Source organism: Telopea speciosissima, chromosome 3, assembly GCF_018873765.1.
Source record: "Telopea speciosissima isolate NSW1024214 ecotype Mountain lineage chromosome 3, Tspe_v1, whole genome shotgun sequence".
Classification (NCBI taxonomy): Eukaryota; Viridiplantae; Streptophyta; class Magnoliopsida; order Proteales; family Proteaceae; genus Telopea; species Telopea speciosissima.
In genome coordinates, this window is record NC_057918.1 from 29,143,833 (window position 1) to 29,164,908 (window position 21,076).

The window sequence follows — 21,076 nt, forward strand, 5'->3', positions numbered from 1 at the left end:
TTTAGAAGGCTGAGTTATGACTTATAAGCCTTTATTAATTTCTAATTTCATTAGTTACTATTTTCATTAGTGTCTATTTTCGAAACTGTTGCTAGGTTTTACTTTCTATTTCTGTAGCCCAACCTCAGTCTATATAAAGGCGGCTATTGTAACCGATTGACACAGAATTAATTTCATTTAGTTTCTATTTCCATTAATTACTATTTTCATTAGTTTCTATTTTCCAAACTGTTGCTAGGTTCCACTTTCTATTTCTGTAGCCGAGCCTCAGTCTATATAAGGCAGCTATTGTAACTGATTGACACAGAATTAATGAATGACGTTTTGAGGCATTACTGCACTCGATAATGAGGGTACAACCCCTGTTCAACAGCTGGGATAGCTGTGGGTTAGAGACCCAGGCCTGAGAAAGCCCATCCCCTACCCCCTTTCTCCTCCTCCTTTCCCTACTAGATCAACACTGCTGTGCTGTTTTCTGTGACTGCAATTAATCACTGTAGGAGTATAATTGCAGAGCTGAATCAAGCCTCTGTCAAGTTCTTATTAGTTTCTGCTGTTATACAACCCGAGGAGGCTCTAGAACACCTACGGATCTGCAGTTTCAGCCCAGTTTCTCCTGCAAACTTCGAGCCTTGATTTCTCTGCAACCTGTACTCTGTTCTAGCAGAGGTTTGGAGGATTGAATCTCACAACCAAGGGCTACACTGGATCCAAACTTGAGCCCCAGCTGGTGGCTGCTGGTTTGGCCTGCAAACTTCGAGACTTGATTTCTCTATGTTGTATATTCCCCTCCCTCCCTTTTTTCCCTCTCGCCCCCCCCGGGGCTTTGGTAATATATTTTTTATTCACCAAAAAAAAAAATTTGGTGTTGCTGTCATATCTTCCAACTCAACCATCAGAATCAATTGAAACTTTCAGCAGTACTCCTCCATACAAGCATCAATCGATCCAAGTTTGGTTACATTCTCATGGTTGGTTTGGTTGAAACCCTAACTTTCTAATTTTGTCCTTTGTTAGTATTTGGTTTTGTGGGTTATTTGGGACTAGTATTCTAGCCATCCATTAGATGAGGCCACCATTTGTGCAACCTCAACCTCCAACACTCAAATCTCTAACTTCCGGGAGTTGCTTAAATGGATGATTACCTCAATTATGCAATTCCTCACGCTAATGCTTGAGCCTATAAACTAGTTGAGCACACTGCCTCCTCCATCTCATTAGGTAGTTTCAGTTTTTCTCTCATAGGTTTTGTCCCCTTGTATTTCATTTCGGGGGAGGCTGGTAAAGAGGAAGAAAGTCGAAGATGATTAAAGATTGCTATCTGCTAGTGGGAGAAGAATACCAGGGCTTCTCTTCTCTGATGAGTGCCCCAGAGAACAAATCAACCCTCAAAAGATCCGCTCAAGCTTACACGGAGCAGAGAGAGATAGCTCTTAGTTTGGCCACTGCCAAGCACAATGGCGGCTTCTGTCTTGCAAAAAACCTAACAGAATATAATAGGAGCAAGAGAGAGAGAGAGATAAACATAAAACATTTCAGATCAAATAACACCTAGGTTCCTAGGTGACAAGGCGACCCAAGGCGGTGGAGTAACACCTAGGTTCCTAGGTGACAGGGGCCCACCTAGGTGCCCTAGTTGTGTATTATACATAGTTGTCATGGTGCCGCCATGGCGTCCTGGCGGTGGGAAGAGGTACATATTGACCAACGATATGGTAGATGTACATATATCAACCGACATTGAGTCCATGGCGTCGCCATGGACGCCATACCATGATAGATGTCCATATCGCCCGATATTCCTGTTTTAATGCATAAAACATAAGTTTTTGAAATTTTTATTTTTTAAACCATTAAGAGCTTAAATGCCTTTTCCTTAATGTGTATTGGAGGTGTAACTTTTCAAGTTACACCTGCAATACACATTAACATAAAAAATATAAAAAACATTAGTAAAAAAAGACTTTGACTATTTGACTTACCCTAACTCCTACCTTGTGAGAAATAGAAATTGACAGAGGAGAGACCGAGAGAGTCGGGAGATTTCTTCGAACCCCTCCAGCGACCAGCGACTCCAGGGCTCTTGGCCTCCTTCTATGGCTCCGGCGACACTCCCAGTCCCAGCTTCGGCAGGCGGAAACTTCTTCAAGCAGGTTACAGCTTACAGGTAGGTATTTGTTTATTTATTTGTTATTTGGTTCATCACTTCATCTTCTTCTTCTCCTCCCAGTCCTCCAGCAACTCTCGCCTTCACTTCTTCTTCTCACTCACTCACTCACACACACACACACGCATTGAGCCAGTGACTCCAGCGAGAGACACACAGAAAAAAATTCAGTTCAGTTGTTCTTCTCACTTCTTCGTCTTCTTCACTTCCAGCGACTCTTCTTCTCCTTTTTTTTTTTAATAAGTAACTTAGTGTAATATTCAGGTATTCACTATTAATCTTCAGTTTTTATATTTCTTTCTTCTTCCCTTGCACACAACCACACACACACAGAGACAGAGGGAGAGAGTCAAGAGACAGAGAGGGGGGAGGGATTTATTACTTATTAGTTATTTAGTTATTACAGCCAGTGTCACTCAGTCACAGAGGTTTTTTTTCCTTCTTTTTTGTTCTTCTTGTCTTGCAGCCTTGCACACAGTGACAGAGAAAGGGGGTGGGGGTTTCTTTCTTTCTTCTTCCCTTGCACATAGCCACACACACACAAACTCAGAGACAGAGGGAGAGAGTCGAGAGACAGAGATGGGGGAAGGAATTTATTAAAGTCACTGACTCAGTAGTTCACACCTCACGGTGTTCACCAGTCACCACATACACATAGAGAGAGATAGTACCTGCTCTGTTTTCTGGTTTCCTTGCAAGTAATTGCTCTGTTTTCTGGTTTCGTCGAAACCAGAATACAGTACCTGTTTTACTGTCTCTTCTTTCCCCTTCGAAGTTCTAATTTCTGAAATCAGTGAACTATTTACTTAGAAATACAATCTTTAGATGGGGTTTATTACTAGTATTCACTGATTTCACTCAATAAGTCAATATAAATTATGTTCTTTTAAATTGTTTTTTTGTTTTCAATTTTATCATCAGCAAGATTATTGCTATTAATTATTTGATAGGCTAATCTATGGTTTCATAATTCATATACACTAATGGATATTACACTTCCATGAATTAAACCATAGTAGATTAGTAGTACACTTTCATGCTTGTTTTTGATGTTATAGGGTATATATTATAGCATACTAAATGACATTAAAAATAGAGAAAATAAAAAATAAACCATGGTCGACATGATCGCCATGGCAATATGTCAATATATCGATTAGACACCCCTCCACCGACTTGGATCGCCGTGACGACGTGACAACTATGGTATTATATATATTTTTTGTATATATAATTAGGCAGAACACTTTGTGCACTGCCATATATGGTGCACGGTTGTGCACAAAACCATTGGATGGGGACAAAAGCCCCATCAGAATATACCCAACCCCCCCCCCTCTTATTTTACAAATCATTGATGGGATCATGGGACGGAATCTTCAGTGCACAAATCCCTTCCACATATAATTATATATATTATGCAAGTATCAACATAGAAAACTCATACCCGTTGGAAGGGAAATCCTAGCTGAATATTGAAAATACTAAATATCAAAAAAGAAATCTGACGCACCAATTTTCTTTCAGATTCCAATACACTGTTTAATCTTTCAAGAACACTATCATCAGCTAAGGAGATCTCATCCACAAGAAACAGATTTCCATCTTTCATTGCTTGTACAAGAGGCCCATCTTGCCATGTAAATATGGTCTGCCACTTCTGGTGAAGCTCAACTAGGGCCAGTTTCACTTTCTCTAATGTATCAAGATCACTTGGGGTGACATCTGGATGAAAGACAAGACCTTGTCTGTAGCTATTTATAATCACAGAAAGCTGATCAAGCGTTGAAGAAGCTTGACTTATATCAGAAGATATTTTCTGCAGCCAGAGAAATGGATGGGTTTAGTAGCCGTAGTAACCACATAGAATAAACATCGCAGTTATATCAAACGTTGACAGGAATAAACATACAATATCTCTGGGAAAGTGCAGAAATGTCTTTGACAGAAACAGCTGATCAACGAGATGCTTGAATTCTTCAGTTAATCTTGACCTCTCCCGTACAGGATAGAACCCCTGAGAATGTCATTACCATTACATTAACATCTACCAGCTGTTGATGTCATTAAAAACATAAAATTCCAAGTACTAGACAGAATCCATTAAAAACTCGGACATATATAGAGTTATAAACTCACCCCGAGAAAATCTGATGTTTCTGTGTACTGATGGCAATTCAAAATATGCAATTTTGACCCCAAAATAATGCTAAGTAGCTGGCAAACAGTGGTCTTCCCACCACCAGTCTCACCAACAAGAAGGACTGGTTCACGCATTTTGTAGCAACGCTCAAGAAGAAAATATAGCCTCCACATACTTTTAGTCCAAACAATACTGCAAGGATCATATTTATTAGTGTAAGGTGCTTATTAGTAACCACAAGCTACAAACAAATAAAACCGAAAAAAAAAAGTTAATCACACACATACTTTCCCAGATTTTCTGATACACCAGAGTACTTGCAGAAGTCCAACACAGTGTGGCCACCAGCTGGCTCCTGAAATAAAAGTGACAAAATTAAGAATATCTGCCTAGCAAATCTGGATATATAATTTCCTGTCTAACTTTCCAAAAAAAAATCAGAAGACAAGTTTCCATGGCATTCCATGTATAACAAGAGAAAACATTTTTCCAGCCAGATCAAAGTACGAAAATTACCAAGCAAGGACCAAGTAATCCAACACGTGTATATTTGATTCATTAAACAGATAAAGTGATACCATCCATAAACAACACACATAAAGCAAATGCTGCAAATATCAAAGACAACTCTGCCACTTTGTTGAATCCACACAGGAGAAATCAAAGACATGCCACAAAATAAATAGTAATATTGCTACAAATTTCTCTTTTGTGTGTGTGTGTGCACATCCAATGTAAAAAACTGAAAAGAACAAATTGAACTAACTTAATAATATTAAAAGTGATGTAACTTCATGTCAAGAGACTCAAGACAATTTTCTAGCCCATACACAAATACTAATAAAGAAGAGATGTATTTCAACAAATTTGAATCAAATAGGCTGAAGTCATACAAAACTGACTCTTAAAAAATTTTTACCCAAAAAAAAATCTTCATAAATCACACCAACTTACGCTAAAATCACTGAAATCATTCCAGATCCAGCCATGATGGGAAAAAAATTTTAATTCATCTCATTAAGCACCATGACAAAGTGAAAATACACAACTAAGAAAAGTTGGGTGGCAGAAGCAACTGACCTGCATGTACAAGTCATCTTTAACAAGTTCATTTGAAACATGCCTCTTCAAAATCTCTTCAACAACTTTCTTCTCATTTTCATCACGTAACCTTTCAGCCAAAAGAAAATAGCCATCTTCTGCCAAATCTTTATGGGAATTCCCAAATGTCCGGAAACGATCAGCCCATCGAAACAAATCACGTGGGGTTATGAAACCATGTTTTCCAGCAAAAATTTTGCTGCTCTGTCTATGCACCTGCAAATCCTTCATTACATCAATCATTTGTTTAGCATAGCTCTCAGGGATTTTGCACCTCTTTTCCAGTATTGTACCTAACTCATTTTCCGGAATTTCATCAACATGAATCTCTACAAAACGGTTACGAAATGCTCTAGAAAGCATTTTACGCCCACCATAAAAAGTTGGAGGGTTTTGTGTGGCAAAAAGCATAAAATCAGGATGTGCAGTAACTGTTTCCTGGAGTTCTGGTACAAAAAGCTCCCTGTTATCATCTAATAACCGGTTTAGTGCTTCCAGCACATCTGATGGTGCCAGGTTAAGTTCATCCAGAACAATACAGTATCCATTGCGAACAGCCTTAACCAAAACACCTTCTTGAAACACAAGCTTGCCATAATTATCAGTTATGTAGGAACCTAAGTACTCCTGGAGATCAGTGTGCTCATGATTATTTATGCGTACAAATTCATGACCAGTAATAGCACAGAGATACTGGACGAGGCTAGTCTTCCCACTAGAAGTGGGCCCCTGTAATAGAACGGGGTATCTTTTAATCAAAACAGCACGTGCAAGGTTCATAAGATGCTCCTTCACACTTCTCGTCAAAATATAGTTCTCTGAGAAAGCATCAGACCTGAGGTTCCCTCTGTTGACAAGGTAACCATCAAAGGGAACATTTGGGGGCAGATCCCCCCCTAATAAATATGACAATAACATACTGTTCATAAGTTTGGCACTAGGTCCATCCAGCATTGTAAGAAAAAACATACAAAATCCATCATAAAGTGCCTTTCGGAATCCAAAGTTCTTTTCCGCCTTCTTTGTATATTCTAGTGCGCGGTAAAGAGACCTCAAACTATACTGGGGCTTCTGATTGGCCCCATCCTGCAGCCTCTCTTGAGATTCTTTCTTGGCTGCTTTATAAAATTGTACGACTTTATTGACTAGTTCTCTATTAGGACGGTGCTCATCCATAAATTGATTAACAAAGAGACATAAATCTTCATCATCCAACACATCATCAACAAAATATTCTGTGAACCTATTCCGCAGAAAATATGGTAAGTCCCGCTTTCCAGCATCAGTTGCAGGATTCATACAAGCAAATATACGAAAATCAGGGTGGCGGTCAATATAGTTGACATCTCCTCTCTCAGTCAAACAAATTGAACCCTGGTCTCCTTCTAGAACCCCTATAATTCTCTGCAACATCTCTGGAGGGGCCAAATTCACTTCATCAAACAAAATCCAGTGGCCCTTTCTAAGTGCTGTTACAAAAGCTCCTTCTACAAATGAGAAAGCCATGCAAGTTGAGGCGCCAATCTGCCTGCGAACACTGTCAAGTTTTATAGAGAAACTCTTCCAATCTTTGGGGAGTTCTTCAGCCAAAGGTCTCTTCCGCTTTGTACCACATCCAGATCCTCCCACTTCACAGACTGGGTCCTTAAAAAAAACAATAAGAGCTCTCTGAAATCCATTTAATAGCCTTTTCCACTTCTTATCGGCAATAAGTTTTCCCAGTCGCACAAGATAATCCTCATTTTCCTGAATATCAGCATACCATATTTATTAGACACTAAAGAAACTCAAAAGATAGTGGAGAAAGCAGGCAATCATGAAATCAGTACGTGCTTTTCCTCCTAATAAGCACCAGTAATTTTATAAAGAAATGATCTATAATAAAGCATACAATTTTGTTCTTAGAATGAGATATACCTTTACAGAAAAGGTCCTAGAGAACAAGCCCAGAAACTCATTATAAAGTGGTATGCAAATAAACCGTGCATCAGTAGGCTTAAATCCACCTAATAGATCAGCAACATCACTCTGCTGGCTTAAGTTCTGCCACATGAGCAACATGATAATCAATTGCTAACTTATGAAATAGATAGTCATGTCTAAAAGTCATCACCAAGTACTACTTAAATCTGTAAGAAGGAAACATACCAACACGGTAAGTGGTTGACCAAGCCTCATTGCCAGATTCTGTACAAGTGTTGTTTTTCCAGTACCAGTTTCACCAATCAGGAGAACAGGCTCATTGTACTTAACAGAACAAGCTATCTTCTCAAGAACATGAAGTGAACTACGAATATCCACAAAAGGTCTCTTTTGGCGATGTAACTGCAGAAAAACACCAGGAACCCCCACCCCCCAAATCCCAAAAAATGAGAGAACTAAAAGGTTAAAGAAAGATTCACTCTAAATGCTTTGCCTGGAAATTACTTGAGAGCATTTGAGAGAAATTCGTCCAACTTGTAATTCTGTCTGCAAATCCTGCAATTAAAGACGGACAACAGAAACATAGTGAAACAGAGTCAAAACAAATTTAAAAAAAACAAAAAAAAGAGGCTCAAAGGAACAACAAAAACCTGGATTATGGGCTTATTAAGAGGAAGTAATCTTTCTGCCTCTGTAACGGGTACTTCCAAAATTTTTGCTATTTCTCTCATCATAAACAAACGGTTCTCAGAAGAAGCCGAGGATGAAGCAAAAATATCAACAGCCTGAAGAACACAAACCCAGACAGTGGAATCATCATAAAAAATTTATCATCAACAAACAAGAGGAAAAAGTTTTGGGGACTGGATCTTATGCAACCTCCTTATAAATGCTTTTACATTCGTAAGCAGACAACCTTGGCCCCACAAAGCTAAAACCTAAACCTGTAATTCTTTTACACCATTTTATGAGATCCCTGACATCACAACCAAAAAGCATAGAGTTAAATAAATCTAATCCAGCATATTAAATGTGGAAGGTCACCAGATCAAAAACACCTACCGCAACGAGAATCTGCCAAAAGAACCAGAAGAAGCAGGATTTCCAACCTGAAATCCTCCGCGTTGATGTGAAGGGGCAGCATTAACCCTTTCAAAGGTTTCTGCAATAGATATAAAGTGTTATCATAAGAGATATATAAGATGCAGGAATTGTATTGAACATAACAATTATTGCATACCTATGAGTTTCTCGACAATAGTCTCCAGTTTTGGATACCAGATATTCACTATGTCTAATAAATCTTTATTACTCGATGGCCCAATCATGACTTTCCTCCATAGGACACTAAGGGAGATCCTGCCTGCTATTATAAACAAGGCATGTAGTTAATAACAGAGCATACCAAGATTCCTTAGGCAAATTATTCTAGTAATACACTTCAGATTACCAGTGACTCACAAAATTCCAGTCTTATGCGACTTTGATTAGATTAAAACTATCACTGCTGATGATTTAACAATAAGACACAGCTTATATCTAACTGGAACCAAAAACATACAGAAAGGTGCATCCGTAGATGCATGTACCTTAATTTACTAGGGCAAATAAGACTGCAAGGTCTTCTTGTCCCATCTATTAATTTAAGTCAACCTCAACCATAGTTATCAAGGCATCACCCCATGGCGTCCAAGCGGAAATATGGGAGCAAGGCGGTGAGGCGCCTTATGGTATGTAAGAAAGGCAACCGCCTTGGTCACCAAGGCGTCTCCTAGCGACCAAGGCGACGCCTTAGGACGCCTCGTGAACAAGGCGGTCGCCTTTTGTTGTTAAATTTATTTTATGTATTTACTTTTTTATTCTATTTCCTAACTTATTATTGGAAAGTGTATATGGGGTATCTACACTGAGATACATTGGATCAATACTATAAAAACCCCAATTATTTATTTTATTGTTTTATTCTATTTACTAACTTTTCATTGGCTGGTGTACGTATTATCTACACTGTGATACATGTTATCAAGGGTATAAAAGACTTTTCTTCTTTTTCAACTAAAGTCCAAAACTGAAACCCTCGACTTTTCATCTTCGTTATTTGGATTTGGTAGAAAAAAACCTGCGTTGAAGGAACAACTCCAAGTCTCCAAGAGTCCAAGTTTCCATCGATTCCGGCATTGGTCTTCTCCTGCCAGCCGCTTTGATTCCGACGAAGCTTCCTCCGGCTACCACGTCTCCAACAAGGTAAGTAACCTTCTACTCTTCTTCTTCTTCTCTTCTATTTTTCTTATTCTGCTGCTGCGCCTCCATATCCCATTGTCCCCTCGATTGTTCGTTGTTTTTTTCTTATACTGCTGCTGCTGCTCCTCCAACCTCCACCCCCACCGTCGATTCCTACCTTAGGGCCTACTGCCAAGGCCTACTGATAATCGGCTTTTTTTCTCTTTCTTCTCATCCTCCTCCTTTACAATTTTTTTTCTTCCTTCTCCTTCCCTGTGACGTACTATGTTCTTTTCTTTCTTTTCTTTTTTATTTTTCCATCCTCATTTCTTTTGCCTATAATAAATTGAATGATATATCCTCATCCTGAGACAATGTGGTCCTGTGAATACATATCATTGACGTTATTTTGTTATTTTGTCGAAATCATGATAATGATAGTGTGGCTTCTCCACCTCCACCGGCAATTTTGGCATCATAGAGGTAAGTATAATAATTTAGCAACCCTTTATTCTTTATATTAAATAATTACTAATGTTGATCCATATTTATGTTGGGGAATTCCACCCTACCTCCATAAGTGTTTTGATGATAACAAACATATTAGTCATGGTCAAGGTCTTGGTTGTGTTACTATGTCAACAAGCTAATAAGTCAAAGAACTAAAAAGCACAAAGTAAAGACATTCAAGACAAAGCCCTGAAGTTCAAGATCTTGAAGAAGTAATGAAGCGTGTCAAGTAAAGAAGTTCTCAAAAGATCTTTTGAAGATTGAAGAACGTCACGTGAAGAAAGAAAGACAAGATGCTCGTGTGCACATACTTAGACACACACACTATATACTTGTAATTGCACTTCCATAAATTAAATGAAAAATCATATACATCATTTAGGGACCTTAGGAGGTCATATTTGAAACCCCTCTGACCTTAGAATATGTTAGAATTGGTTGGAGAAAATCCCGGGCCAATCCTCGCAATCAAACTGTCAATATCAAGCCAAGACAGGGATCCGGACCGTTATCCGATCGACCGGATCACAGGGTATGCATCGACCGGGAGAAACAGTGGCCTCACTGGTACGTTCCCAGAAATGATCCAGGCAACCGGATCAAGTGGGACGATGATCCGGTCGACCGGACATCGACCGTATGCCACTTCTACCTTCAAACGGTTAGTTTTTAACGGCTAGTTTCTCCAACAGCTATGATCCGATCGACCGAATCAATCTTCAGGTCGACCAGATTGATGAAAAATAGATCCGTTAGAGCACATTTTGCACATGTTCTAAAGGCCATTAATGAGCCTATAAATAGAGAACATGTCAGACCTTTTCACCTATCCACTACAGTCCAAAATCCAACTTTTGTGAAAGGTGAAAAGTCAATTATTGCTCTCATGATTGAACTCTTCTTGTCTACATCTACATCACTCAAGGATTGACTTCAAATCTCAAAGGACCTTTACATGCTCACACTCCAAAGAATAGTCTTAAAGAAGGTCTTCATTTGCAAGCATTCATTTGCATCATTTGGCACTTGCAAGGAGGACACATCACACTCCTTGTCTAGGTAATCTTTACCTTTATTCTCTTTTGTATTAGTTTATGCTTTTGAGTTTATAAAGCATTTTTTGTATTAGCCTAGACTATACTTAGGTTTTGCAAGGATTCTCTTATCCTCAAAATATTTGGATTCTCTTATCCTTAAAAGATTGGGATCCTCTTATCCCGTAGAAAAATATTGTAAAGGTGTTCTTCCCATCTACTGTACTGAAAAGAAGTAACTAGTGAAATTCTCTCAAGGTTGAGAGGAGTGGACGTAGGCTAAGTTTAGCTGAACCACTATAAATTTTTGTGTCTTCCATTTGCGCATTTTATCTCTCCTTTTCTTGTCTTAATTTGAAATAAATTTTAAAAGGGCAACATTTCACTAGTGATAACCTATTCACCCCCCTCTAGGTTATCCAACAATTTATATGCTATATTTCTATGATAATATGATTAACTTAGTTTGTTAATTTGTTTTTCTGATGAATATCTTGCACTGGTTTGACTCATTAATATTTGTTTAGCAAAGTAGAATTATATAATTTTTAATATGCTATTTGTGCCAAATAAAATGGTCATATAAAATAAAAAATATTAGAACACCATGTTCGACAAGGCGACACCTTATGGCCGCCCTATCACCAAGGCGCTTAGGAAGGCCCTCAAACGCCGTGGTCGCTTTGCCGCCTTGATAACTATGACCTCAACCCTCGTTTCAGGTATGAGCTCATCAGAAATAACCCGATTGTGAATGTACTGTGGCACTAGCTGCAGTAATACAGAATATCTGGTTAAAGATTATTTCAGAATGCAGACAAGCAGCTAGCCCGAGCCACATTCAGTCATTCAAGAAGTTGAATTGGAACTATATATTTTTCATATTCATAAAACAATCACTTACTTCACGTGAGAGAGATGTTCAGGTATAATGATGTACAGAAGTGTATTTTAAAAACTACTTTAGTAGTTTAGATCGTGGTGATATTTGAATATATATATGCTTAATATAAGTACAAAAGGAGACACACAAAAATAAATGAATAAATCTGTGGAATCAGTAATACTAGAAACTGATCTATTAATATGTGGAATCTCATTACAGAGGAAAGCTTTATTTTGATTTTTTCATTAGGCGACACTGACCACCCAAGCATTGTCTTACTATTCAATGTTAGGCAATGCTTCTTAGCTCCAGAATGGAAATGGTTTCCACAAATCTGATTAAAAACACATATCAGAGACAAACAGCCAATCTAACCAAATCCAAGATGAGTTTGCTGGCTTTCCAAAGCTGTTAACTTCAAAGTGCCGATAACACGACCCAGCAACAATCTCTCCTCTCCAACCAACACCCTTTTTCTTTTTCCATTTTTTTGTCAAATTAACATTCAAAAATTGATAATCACTAATAAAAAAATGAATGTGATCCCAAAATGATTACAAATATTAGTACTAGATACCCCTTCCCAATTTACGATAGCCAAGAGGTATGTACAAGTAGGGGTGTCAAACCCAGGCCTGCACCAACAGGCCCAACTGAGCCCAACAGAATAAGACCAAAACCAACTGACTGTTTAGTAAACTGTCTGGTTAAGCCATTTAGGTTTTAGAGAATGTAATTTTTGGATTATTCAATCAGTCTTGATCCAATCTGATTAACCAATAGACCGACTAATAAGGACGGATTAAATGGACCACCCAAAACACGACCAATGGCCCACTGGTTCTGGAGAAGGCTTTCCTCTACTGGCCTCTTCAGTTCCAAGTTGGCATGGGACCTCATCAGAGCTCGTGGCCCTATGTCTGCTTCGAACAAGTTGGCTTGGTTTAAGGGCCACATTCCCCACCACAGTTTCTCTGTTTGGCAAGCCTTCTCCAACTGCCTCCCAACGCAGTCCTTCCTCATTGACCAGCCTACCCATGCCTCCCCATCATGCTGCCTTTGTTGGAATGCTCTTGAAGATGTGGACCATCTCTTCTTTGCTTGTCCATTCTCCTCTTCGGTTTGGAAAGGGCTCCTGGCTAAGATTTGGCCTAGGGGGATGATCCTGCCCTTCTCAAGGGAATGATTTTGGGTGGACAAGACTTTCACCAGCAAGATTAATTGTGACATGGTGGGCAAGCTTTCATTTGGGGCTGCCATCTCTCATATTTGGATGGAGCGCAATCCCAGAAAATGGACTCAGAGCTCAAGATCTTTCCAGCAGATTTGGGACTCTATAGATTTTGATGTTCATGGGAAGGCCTCTATGGTCTCCTCTAGGTGTGCTGACACCCCCCAAGGAAAGCTTTGAGGACCAATTACATAATAGGTCAGTTTCAGCCTTGTGCCTCAGATGTGTAGGATCAACTAAGGCCTGACAAAAACAGACAAGTTGACACCCCTAGGTACAAGAATTATCTTGTTTCATATAGAGAGAGGAACAAGCCAGTTCAAGTGTTCCAAGACCAGCCATCAATAGATATGTATATCAAATGAATAGGACCAGACAACAGTATCTCATCTATTTCTTGTCACAGCTAATTTAGGAACTAACTTTGGGAAGTAGAAGATTCATAAAAATAGCAGCTTTAGCAACCAAATAGATTTGTAAGGAGGCAAAAATATACACAATGAAAATTGATAAAACTGAAAGTTCAAAATATGTAAAATACAAAATCAATGAAGGGAAAAGAAAAACAAAATGGTTCCATTCACGAACCTTCTGAATTGTGAGAGCTATCATGCTTAGGAATTGACATTGTAGCAAATAATCTGAAGCTTTCAGACACAGTTATTGCCTGCGAAGTTCCACATTTTACAAGAGTTAGCCAAGAAGGGGAAAAAATAAAGAGAACATATCGAGGAAATACAAGTGATGCAGAGCAAAATCTCTGTTGGTGGCCAGATTTAGGTTTTCTGTTTATGGGGGCCATTTTGTTACTTTTTTGTGCTTTTATATACATAAATAGGTTTAAGTACAATAAGTGGTTAAAAGTGTTTTGAGTATATGGTTGATAAGGTAGGCATTATCTTCCGTTTCAGTTGAATTTTGGAACAAACTTATAATTATGGGTCCTAGATAAGGGTCTTATTGTAACTTCCACATGGAGGAAGTTTCTAGGCCCCTGTGGATTAATATCAACCAGGGATAAGAACCAAGTAACTCGTAGAAAAAGTAATTAGTCACTTGAACCATAAGTAACTTAACGCTATATATATATATATATATATATATATATATATATATATTGATTGGACTTTTGAAAGTACAATGAATGGATTTTTTTTTCCTCCAGCTTTGTGCTAATGTCATTTGGATGCATGGTGGTCAAGTCAGGGAGATTGATTTCTCTACAGAATCCCCCAGGTTCTCAAATATAATATTTATTCCTAGATTCCTTTGATGGGTGGACTCCTCCAAACCTAGGTGGATTCCTAAGTGACTTATCTCTTCTTATAACCCACCCACCCCTCCTTTTTACTTTCAGCTTCTATTACAGCAGGCTCTTAAACCTCCATAGCAGCCCCTATTTCACTATTTCTGTACACTAAACACTTCACCAAGATACTATCCTATCATCCCTATCAAAACTAGTCTTATTTCACCCTAAACCTTGTTGTATCTTTGCTTCCAATAGCCAAAACACAAAGCTTTCTTCTTTTCTACCATCAAACCTAAGGCCAGTTGAAACTTAAACCACTCCTTGAAGACAACCTCATAGTAGAACCTCTATCAACAACTCAACGCCAAAAAATTCTGTATCAGGATCAGAAAGAAGCCACGTCAAGCACTGCCTAAGAAGCTTGCCCAAATTTTTTAAGGATCATGTCTAGAAAGTGCGAGGCACATAAGCACCTTCCTTGCACAATAAAAAAAAAATGGGGCACCATGTTTCTTGCGTTAAATCAAAAACTGTTTTCTAATCACATTACGACTAAAGAAATAATTTTCTAATTACGAATTGCACGGATCATGCATTAGTCAAAAACTGTTTTTCTCAGCACATGAAGATTTAAATTTTCTAATTACACATTCTAATGTGTCCACAACAATACTTAAATTTCCACATGTTCCCTTTCAATAAAATAGCAATTCAATTATCCAGCATTTACTTAAAATTGTTTCTTTTTCTCACAGTTAAGCATTCTTTCCATGTATGATTCTCTTCTTTGTGTTAAGGAATATATCATAAATTATGCTTCACGAGTTCCAGTACATGGATCGTGCAGTCCATGCAATCAATGGGGCCTGATGCAGCAGAGATTGCAGCTCAGTGGCCAAGCTGGACAGATCTAAGCCTCCAAAGCTCCACATTAGCAGAGAAACAATTAGGGATTGGGACATATAATGCTGTCTATGGGGCATAGTTTTTATTTTTCAGCTACCGTTTTAAAAGGATGTTTAGGTAATTTGAGTTGTAATTAGTGATTGTGAAATAAAAATTGATCAAACTTGGACATTCTCTTTTTTTTATGATTTTAGTGGATAACAAATGCATTTCTTGCTTTCTTTTCAGATTTCCTACAAGCTAGACTAGGTGTGCTATTCAGTTAGGGTTACAACCGCTTATTCCAAAAGCTAAAGCTGTTAAATAAGGGCCACACAATTATATCAACACCCCCCCACACACACACACACAAACACATGTGGAAGCCAACAGACACATGGCTCTGCACGTGACATCATCTGCAGATTCTGCACCATCATGTGGCACTGGGGGTTCAAAGCGCACAACAACACAACCACTGACAGATATCAGGGATCCAACACCCAACCTAGCTCTGATATCATGTTGCAACAGCTCAACCCAAAAGCTTGAGCTGTCAAGGCCACAACGATGTGCATCAACAGATAGAATTCTAAACCCTTTGTCACTATGTTAAGCCCAGTGCAATACATTATGCCTGCATATGTATTGTATTTCCAGGGAAGCCAAACATGTACATTGTAGATCATGCCAAGGTATGATAAAGAAGTTAGAATCCAAATACCTCCCCACGACCAGTCACAAATGAACTTGTACCCTCCAATAGAGGCAATAAGATAGACTGTACATCAAGTGGTGCTTTGTCAATGCCTTCAAAGACTACCCAAAGTCCATGCAGAACTGCCTGTGGACAGGTGAAAATGATGAAATAAAAATGACGGCCTCATGGTAGATTCTAGAAAAATGAACTCATAACTTCAGCACAAAAGAAAACCTGTGAAAGAGAACCAGGCTGCCATCTGAATTCCCCAGGTATTTCCGAACAGATGTCACTCCCAATCAGTGTTTTCCCATCCATATGTTCATCCATGTGAATAAAAAGAACTAAAAAACAGGAAAGCAACAGTAATCAGAGACAGATATCAAATAGCCAAAACATGAAGAAACACTTGAATAAAATAGGAGAAGCTAGCCCACTTAGTTAGGCAAAAGGTTGTAGCAGTCCAAAGTGCAAGAGGATAATGGATAACAGTAAAGTCCCATTACATAATTCCTTAAAGCAGTTAAGAGAAGTAAAGCAATTCTCATGAACAATGAACTCACAATATTTCAAGTCATTATCTATGCAAGAGACGCCAAAATGTTACACAATCTGTTTCATTTTCTACCTTTGGGAAAATGCCAACTAGTGTAGCATTTGACATGAGAAGTATTTAATTGCAAGAAGAAGCATTACTTCAGAATCAACATATCTCAGCAGCTTTCTAACAATATATTCTAAGATACCACGAAAATCCCCATGGCCCCTTTCCTTAAAAGGTTCTTTGGGAGACCCATGCCCCTTCAACATGCAACGTACTAGGGTGGGAAACTGCCCATAGGAAAGTTATGACCATCAACACTTATTAGTTAAGGAACGTGGAGTGCTGCCTCTCTCCTTTTTGGGCAAGGTTCTAAATCTCAGTCCAAGGTTCTAAAACTCAGTTTTCGAACAGCCAGAAACTGAGATATAGTCAAAACTGGCCGTAACCTGTGATTTTTTTCCCAGCCAACTCGAGTTGCTGGTTTCAAGGGACAAAAATGCTTTTTTTATTTGATTTTTTGTAATGAGCCTATTTTTGACATTCTAAACACAATGCATGAACTATTTTGACAAAAAATACACTCAAAATGTGTTGGGTGGGATGTGAAGAAAATTTTTTTTTTTTTTTTTTTTTTTGGTCAAATGCGAAAATTTTATTAGAAGAACTCGGCAATAGAGAAACTCTGGCCGGTTGGGGGATTTACAAGGACACGAGGTGGATTGGACCACCAAAAACGAGACAGACCAAACCTAGAAGCCCCCATGGCAAGGTAATGAGCTCCTTTAACACAGTCTCGGGAAACATGTAAAAAAGACAAAGGAAAAAGTAGTACAAAGAACTAAAATATCATCGACTACTAGCTGTGATGCCCAATCTAGAGTGACTGTCGACCTCTGAAGCGCAAGGATGACTGGGAGGCAATCAGAACGAATCTATAGCTGAGGTAGCTGAAGGCTGCTGGCCAGAGTAACCACAACACGGATGGCTAAAGCCTCTATCATAGAAGCAGAATCTCCAAAAGAAGGGCGACAGCGAGCTACCATAAAGACTCCTGAAGAATCAACCAAAATAACCCCATGCCCGCCTTTAGAGGAACTAGTGGACCACGCACCATCAGTAATAGCACAAGGGCAAAGCAAAGGCATGCTCAGAGGAGGACCAGGATCATCCAGAGGCACACTTGGCGGTAAAAGAGAAGACTGCAGACCAACCAAACTTTCCTCCAAGAACAAATGAAAAGCAGATATTAGAGTGAGAGGATTAGGTTGAATAAAAGAGAAAACAAATCTATTCCTGCTTTTCCAAATTTCCCAACAAAGGGATGTCCAATTTAAAGCAAAGTCATTCGGGTTTGGATAATGCTGCCCTATTGTATTTAAAAATGCAATCTAGTCTTTAAATGTTGAACCATTAAACAGAGTAGTATCAATTCGAAGAGGAGAAAGCCGCCAACAAGTGGAAGCAAACGGGCAAAGTACTAAGGCATGGACTATAGACTCCTCGACATCTTTACAAAAAGGGCACAGAGCATTTTGAGCCAGAGATCTCCTAAAGAGGAGTTCATTAACAGCCAAAGCATTGGAACAAACTCTCCAAAGAAAAAGCTTTATCTTAGGTAAAAGCTTCAAGCCCCATAACCAATTCCAAAAAGGATCTGAGGACGGGGAGGGGGTGCTAACGCAATTGCGAAAAATCACATGATAAGCAGATTTAACTGAGAAGACCCCGTTCTTAGAACAAGCCCAAATCCAACTATCTTCTATATCCGAGATAGGCAAAAGGATACACCTAATAGCCTTTCCTTCATCAGCCGAAAAGAGGTTAGAGAGAATAGAGCAATTCCATTCCTTAAGAGGCTGATGAAGAAGGCTAGAAACCAAATTATATCTAGGATTTGGAAGACAACTAGTAATACGCCCTCCAGGGAGAGAAGGGATCCACGAGTCCTCCAAAGTTCTAGTCGTACACCCATTACCAATGCGCCTTCTTAAACCAAGAAGTAAAGAATCCCTTCCTTTAAGAATGCTACGCCAACCCCAAGAGCAATTTTGACGACCCTTTGCTTCAAGAAATGAAGAGGAAGGGAAATACTTTCCTTTTAGAACTCGGACCCAAAGCGCATCACTATGATGCAAGATACGCCACCCTTGGCGAGCTAGCAAGGCTAGGTTAAACGATCCCAAATCTCTAAAGCCCAAACCACCCACTGACTTATGGGAATAAAGAACATCCCATTTTTTTCCAAAAGACCCCCTTCCCATTTCTATCCTTCCACCAGAACTGTCTTATAAGGCTATTAATATTATCATGGATAGAGATAGGAAGAGAAAACATTGACATAGCATAAGTTGGCATACAAGTGGCAACGGATTTAATGAGAACCTCTTTTCCTGCCAAGGATAGGAGGGATTCTTTCCAACCTGAGAGCTTGGTTTGGATCCTATCTGTAATGCTAGAAAAAAGCAGTTTCTTAGAACCCCCAAAATCAGTAGGGAGTCCTAGATACTTCCCATGATTATGAACAATAGGAAAACCCGAAGCTTGAGATATGGCTTCTTTGTTATGAGAAGGGACACCCGGGCTAAAAAGAATGCTAGACTTTCGAATGTTAACCGACTGACCAGACACTGAGCAGTAATCGGTAAGTAAAGTCAAGAGGGTCTCACTATCATCCAAGCTAGCTTTTGAAAATAACATACAATCATCTGCAAAGAGAAGGTGACTAACTCGGGGCCCAGCTCTACTAGTTTTTATGCCTTGAATGCGATTATCTAATTCCGCTTTCAACAAATAAGAAGAGAAAGCCTCTTGACACAAGATAAACAGGTATGGGCTTAGAGGACAACCTTGGCGAAGCCCACGCTGGGGGACAACTTTTCCAATAGCAGATCCATTTACTTTAACATGATAAGAGACAGTAGAAATGCACTGCATTATCCAGTTTATCCACCTTCCCTCAAAGCCAATTTTATTTAATAAAAGTTCTAAAAAGGTCCACTCAACTTTGTCATAGGCTTTGCAAAGGTCCAGTTTAACAGCCATAAACCCAGATTTACCTTTGGAACACCTCATTTGGTGTAAGATTTCATGAGCAACATAAACATTATCAGAAATTCCTCTTGAAGGGATGAAAGCACTTTAGTATGGGCTAATTAGGGAATTTAGAATTGGTTTTAACCGATTGACCAAACATTTCGCAATAATTTTGTAGAAAACAGAACAAAGACTTATTGGCCTAAAGTGGGTAATATTCTCAAGATGTGAAGAAATGGAAATAGCACGAATTTCCCTTGCCCAGTACTAACAAGTTCCATTACTCATATCGTATCCCTAGCCCTGATATATTGATATTTTGAGTCATAAATAAGCAAATACCCCCCATTCAAATCCAATAAAAATAGTTAAAAAAATCAAATTTTAAAAGGATAAACAGTCAACCCCCATCTCTCCCTCTCTCTCTCTCATATATAAATTCCGCCCTTTTTTAAATAAACAGTCTCCTATTTAATCTCAATTACAACACCCACCTCCTTTTGCAGCTTATAAGACTTGAACTCAAGACCAATCACTAGCTTCCGTCATAATCACTAGACTAACACTTCAATTGTTTATTAAAATCTACAAATCAATTTAAATATAGAGTTAAAATACTCTTTAATTTCTAATTACCTTATTTATCTATATACCATCCAAAACTAGGTTACCTCTAGAATCAAGTTCTACACATCAGGTAATTAAGAAAGAATAACAGTAATTTACGACATTACCACTAGTGTAAAGTTACGAAGATACCCCTGGGCAGAAATTAATAAATTATATACTCACAGATTTCTAATTTCTAAGTAATAACAGATGATGTATGGACTTGAATGTTGGGCACTGAAGAAACAACATTTAGATAAACTTAGTGTAGTTGAAATGACAATATTGAGATGGATGAGTAGTAAAACTAGAAATGATAAAATAAGGAATGAATCAATTACAGCTAATTTAGGAGTGGCTACAATACAAGACAATTCCAAGAAAATCATATGAGGTGGAATGGACACGTGCAAACGAGGCTTTTAAATACTCCAATATAGAGGGGTGATTTGATTCAGATTAAAGGAGCTAAAAGAGACAGGGGTTGGCCTAAAATGACTATAGAGTAACTGGTGAGGGAAGACATGCATACTTAGGACTTCTTAACAAGTATGGCTTTGAATAGAGCTGATTGGAGGAAAAGGATCCATATACCAGACCCCATTTAATAGGGATAAGGCTGAGTTGAGTTATGTAACCATCCTAGGCTAATACCATACAAACTACACATTTTTTCTCCCTTCTTAACAAATTATACATGTATAACACCTCCAACACAACAGTCCAGCACATATAGATAAGCAAACCCGGAACGTCACCAACTAGAGAACTAATCTTAATTTCCCCATAAAACCCAAAGAATACTTGATGATTCTACATCACCTAAAGTGCCCAAGAA

The 21,076-nt window shown here is 38.7% G+C and overlaps 1 protein-coding gene across 1 annotated transcript in view; it reads right to left on the bottom strand.

Annotated features, from left to right (window-relative positions):
* LOC122656978 (midasin) overlaps positions 1 to 21,076 on the bottom strand; it is a 184,398-nt gene that overhangs the window by 136,626 nt on the left and 26,696 nt on the right. Inside the window, exons 7-21 of the mRNA XM_043851700.1 lie at positions 16,287 to 16,396; positions 16,077 to 16,196; positions 13,804 to 13,882; positions 8,575 to 8,697; positions 8,397 to 8,496; positions 8,214 to 8,310; positions 7,985 to 8,119; positions 7,839 to 7,889; positions 7,560 to 7,736; positions 7,329 to 7,454; positions 5,391 to 7,157; positions 4,598 to 4,665; positions 4,307 to 4,502; positions 4,080 to 4,184; positions 3,681 to 3,986 (exon numbers count right to left, since the gene is read on the bottom strand). Of these exons, the coding sequence (XP_043707635.1) occupies positions 3,681 to 3,986; positions 4,080 to 4,184; positions 4,307 to 4,502; positions 4,598 to 4,665; positions 5,391 to 7,157; positions 7,329 to 7,454; positions 7,560 to 7,736; positions 7,839 to 7,889; positions 7,985 to 8,119; positions 8,214 to 8,310; positions 8,397 to 8,496; positions 8,575 to 8,697; positions 13,804 to 13,882; positions 16,077 to 16,196; positions 16,287 to 16,396 (3,560 nt within the window). The remainder of the gene's footprint in view (positions 1 to 3,680; positions 3,987 to 4,079; positions 4,185 to 4,306; positions 4,503 to 4,597; positions 4,666 to 5,390; positions 7,158 to 7,328; positions 7,455 to 7,559; positions 7,737 to 7,838; positions 7,890 to 7,984; positions 8,120 to 8,213; positions 8,311 to 8,396; positions 8,497 to 8,574; positions 8,698 to 13,803; positions 13,883 to 16,076; positions 16,197 to 16,286; positions 16,397 to 21,076) is intronic.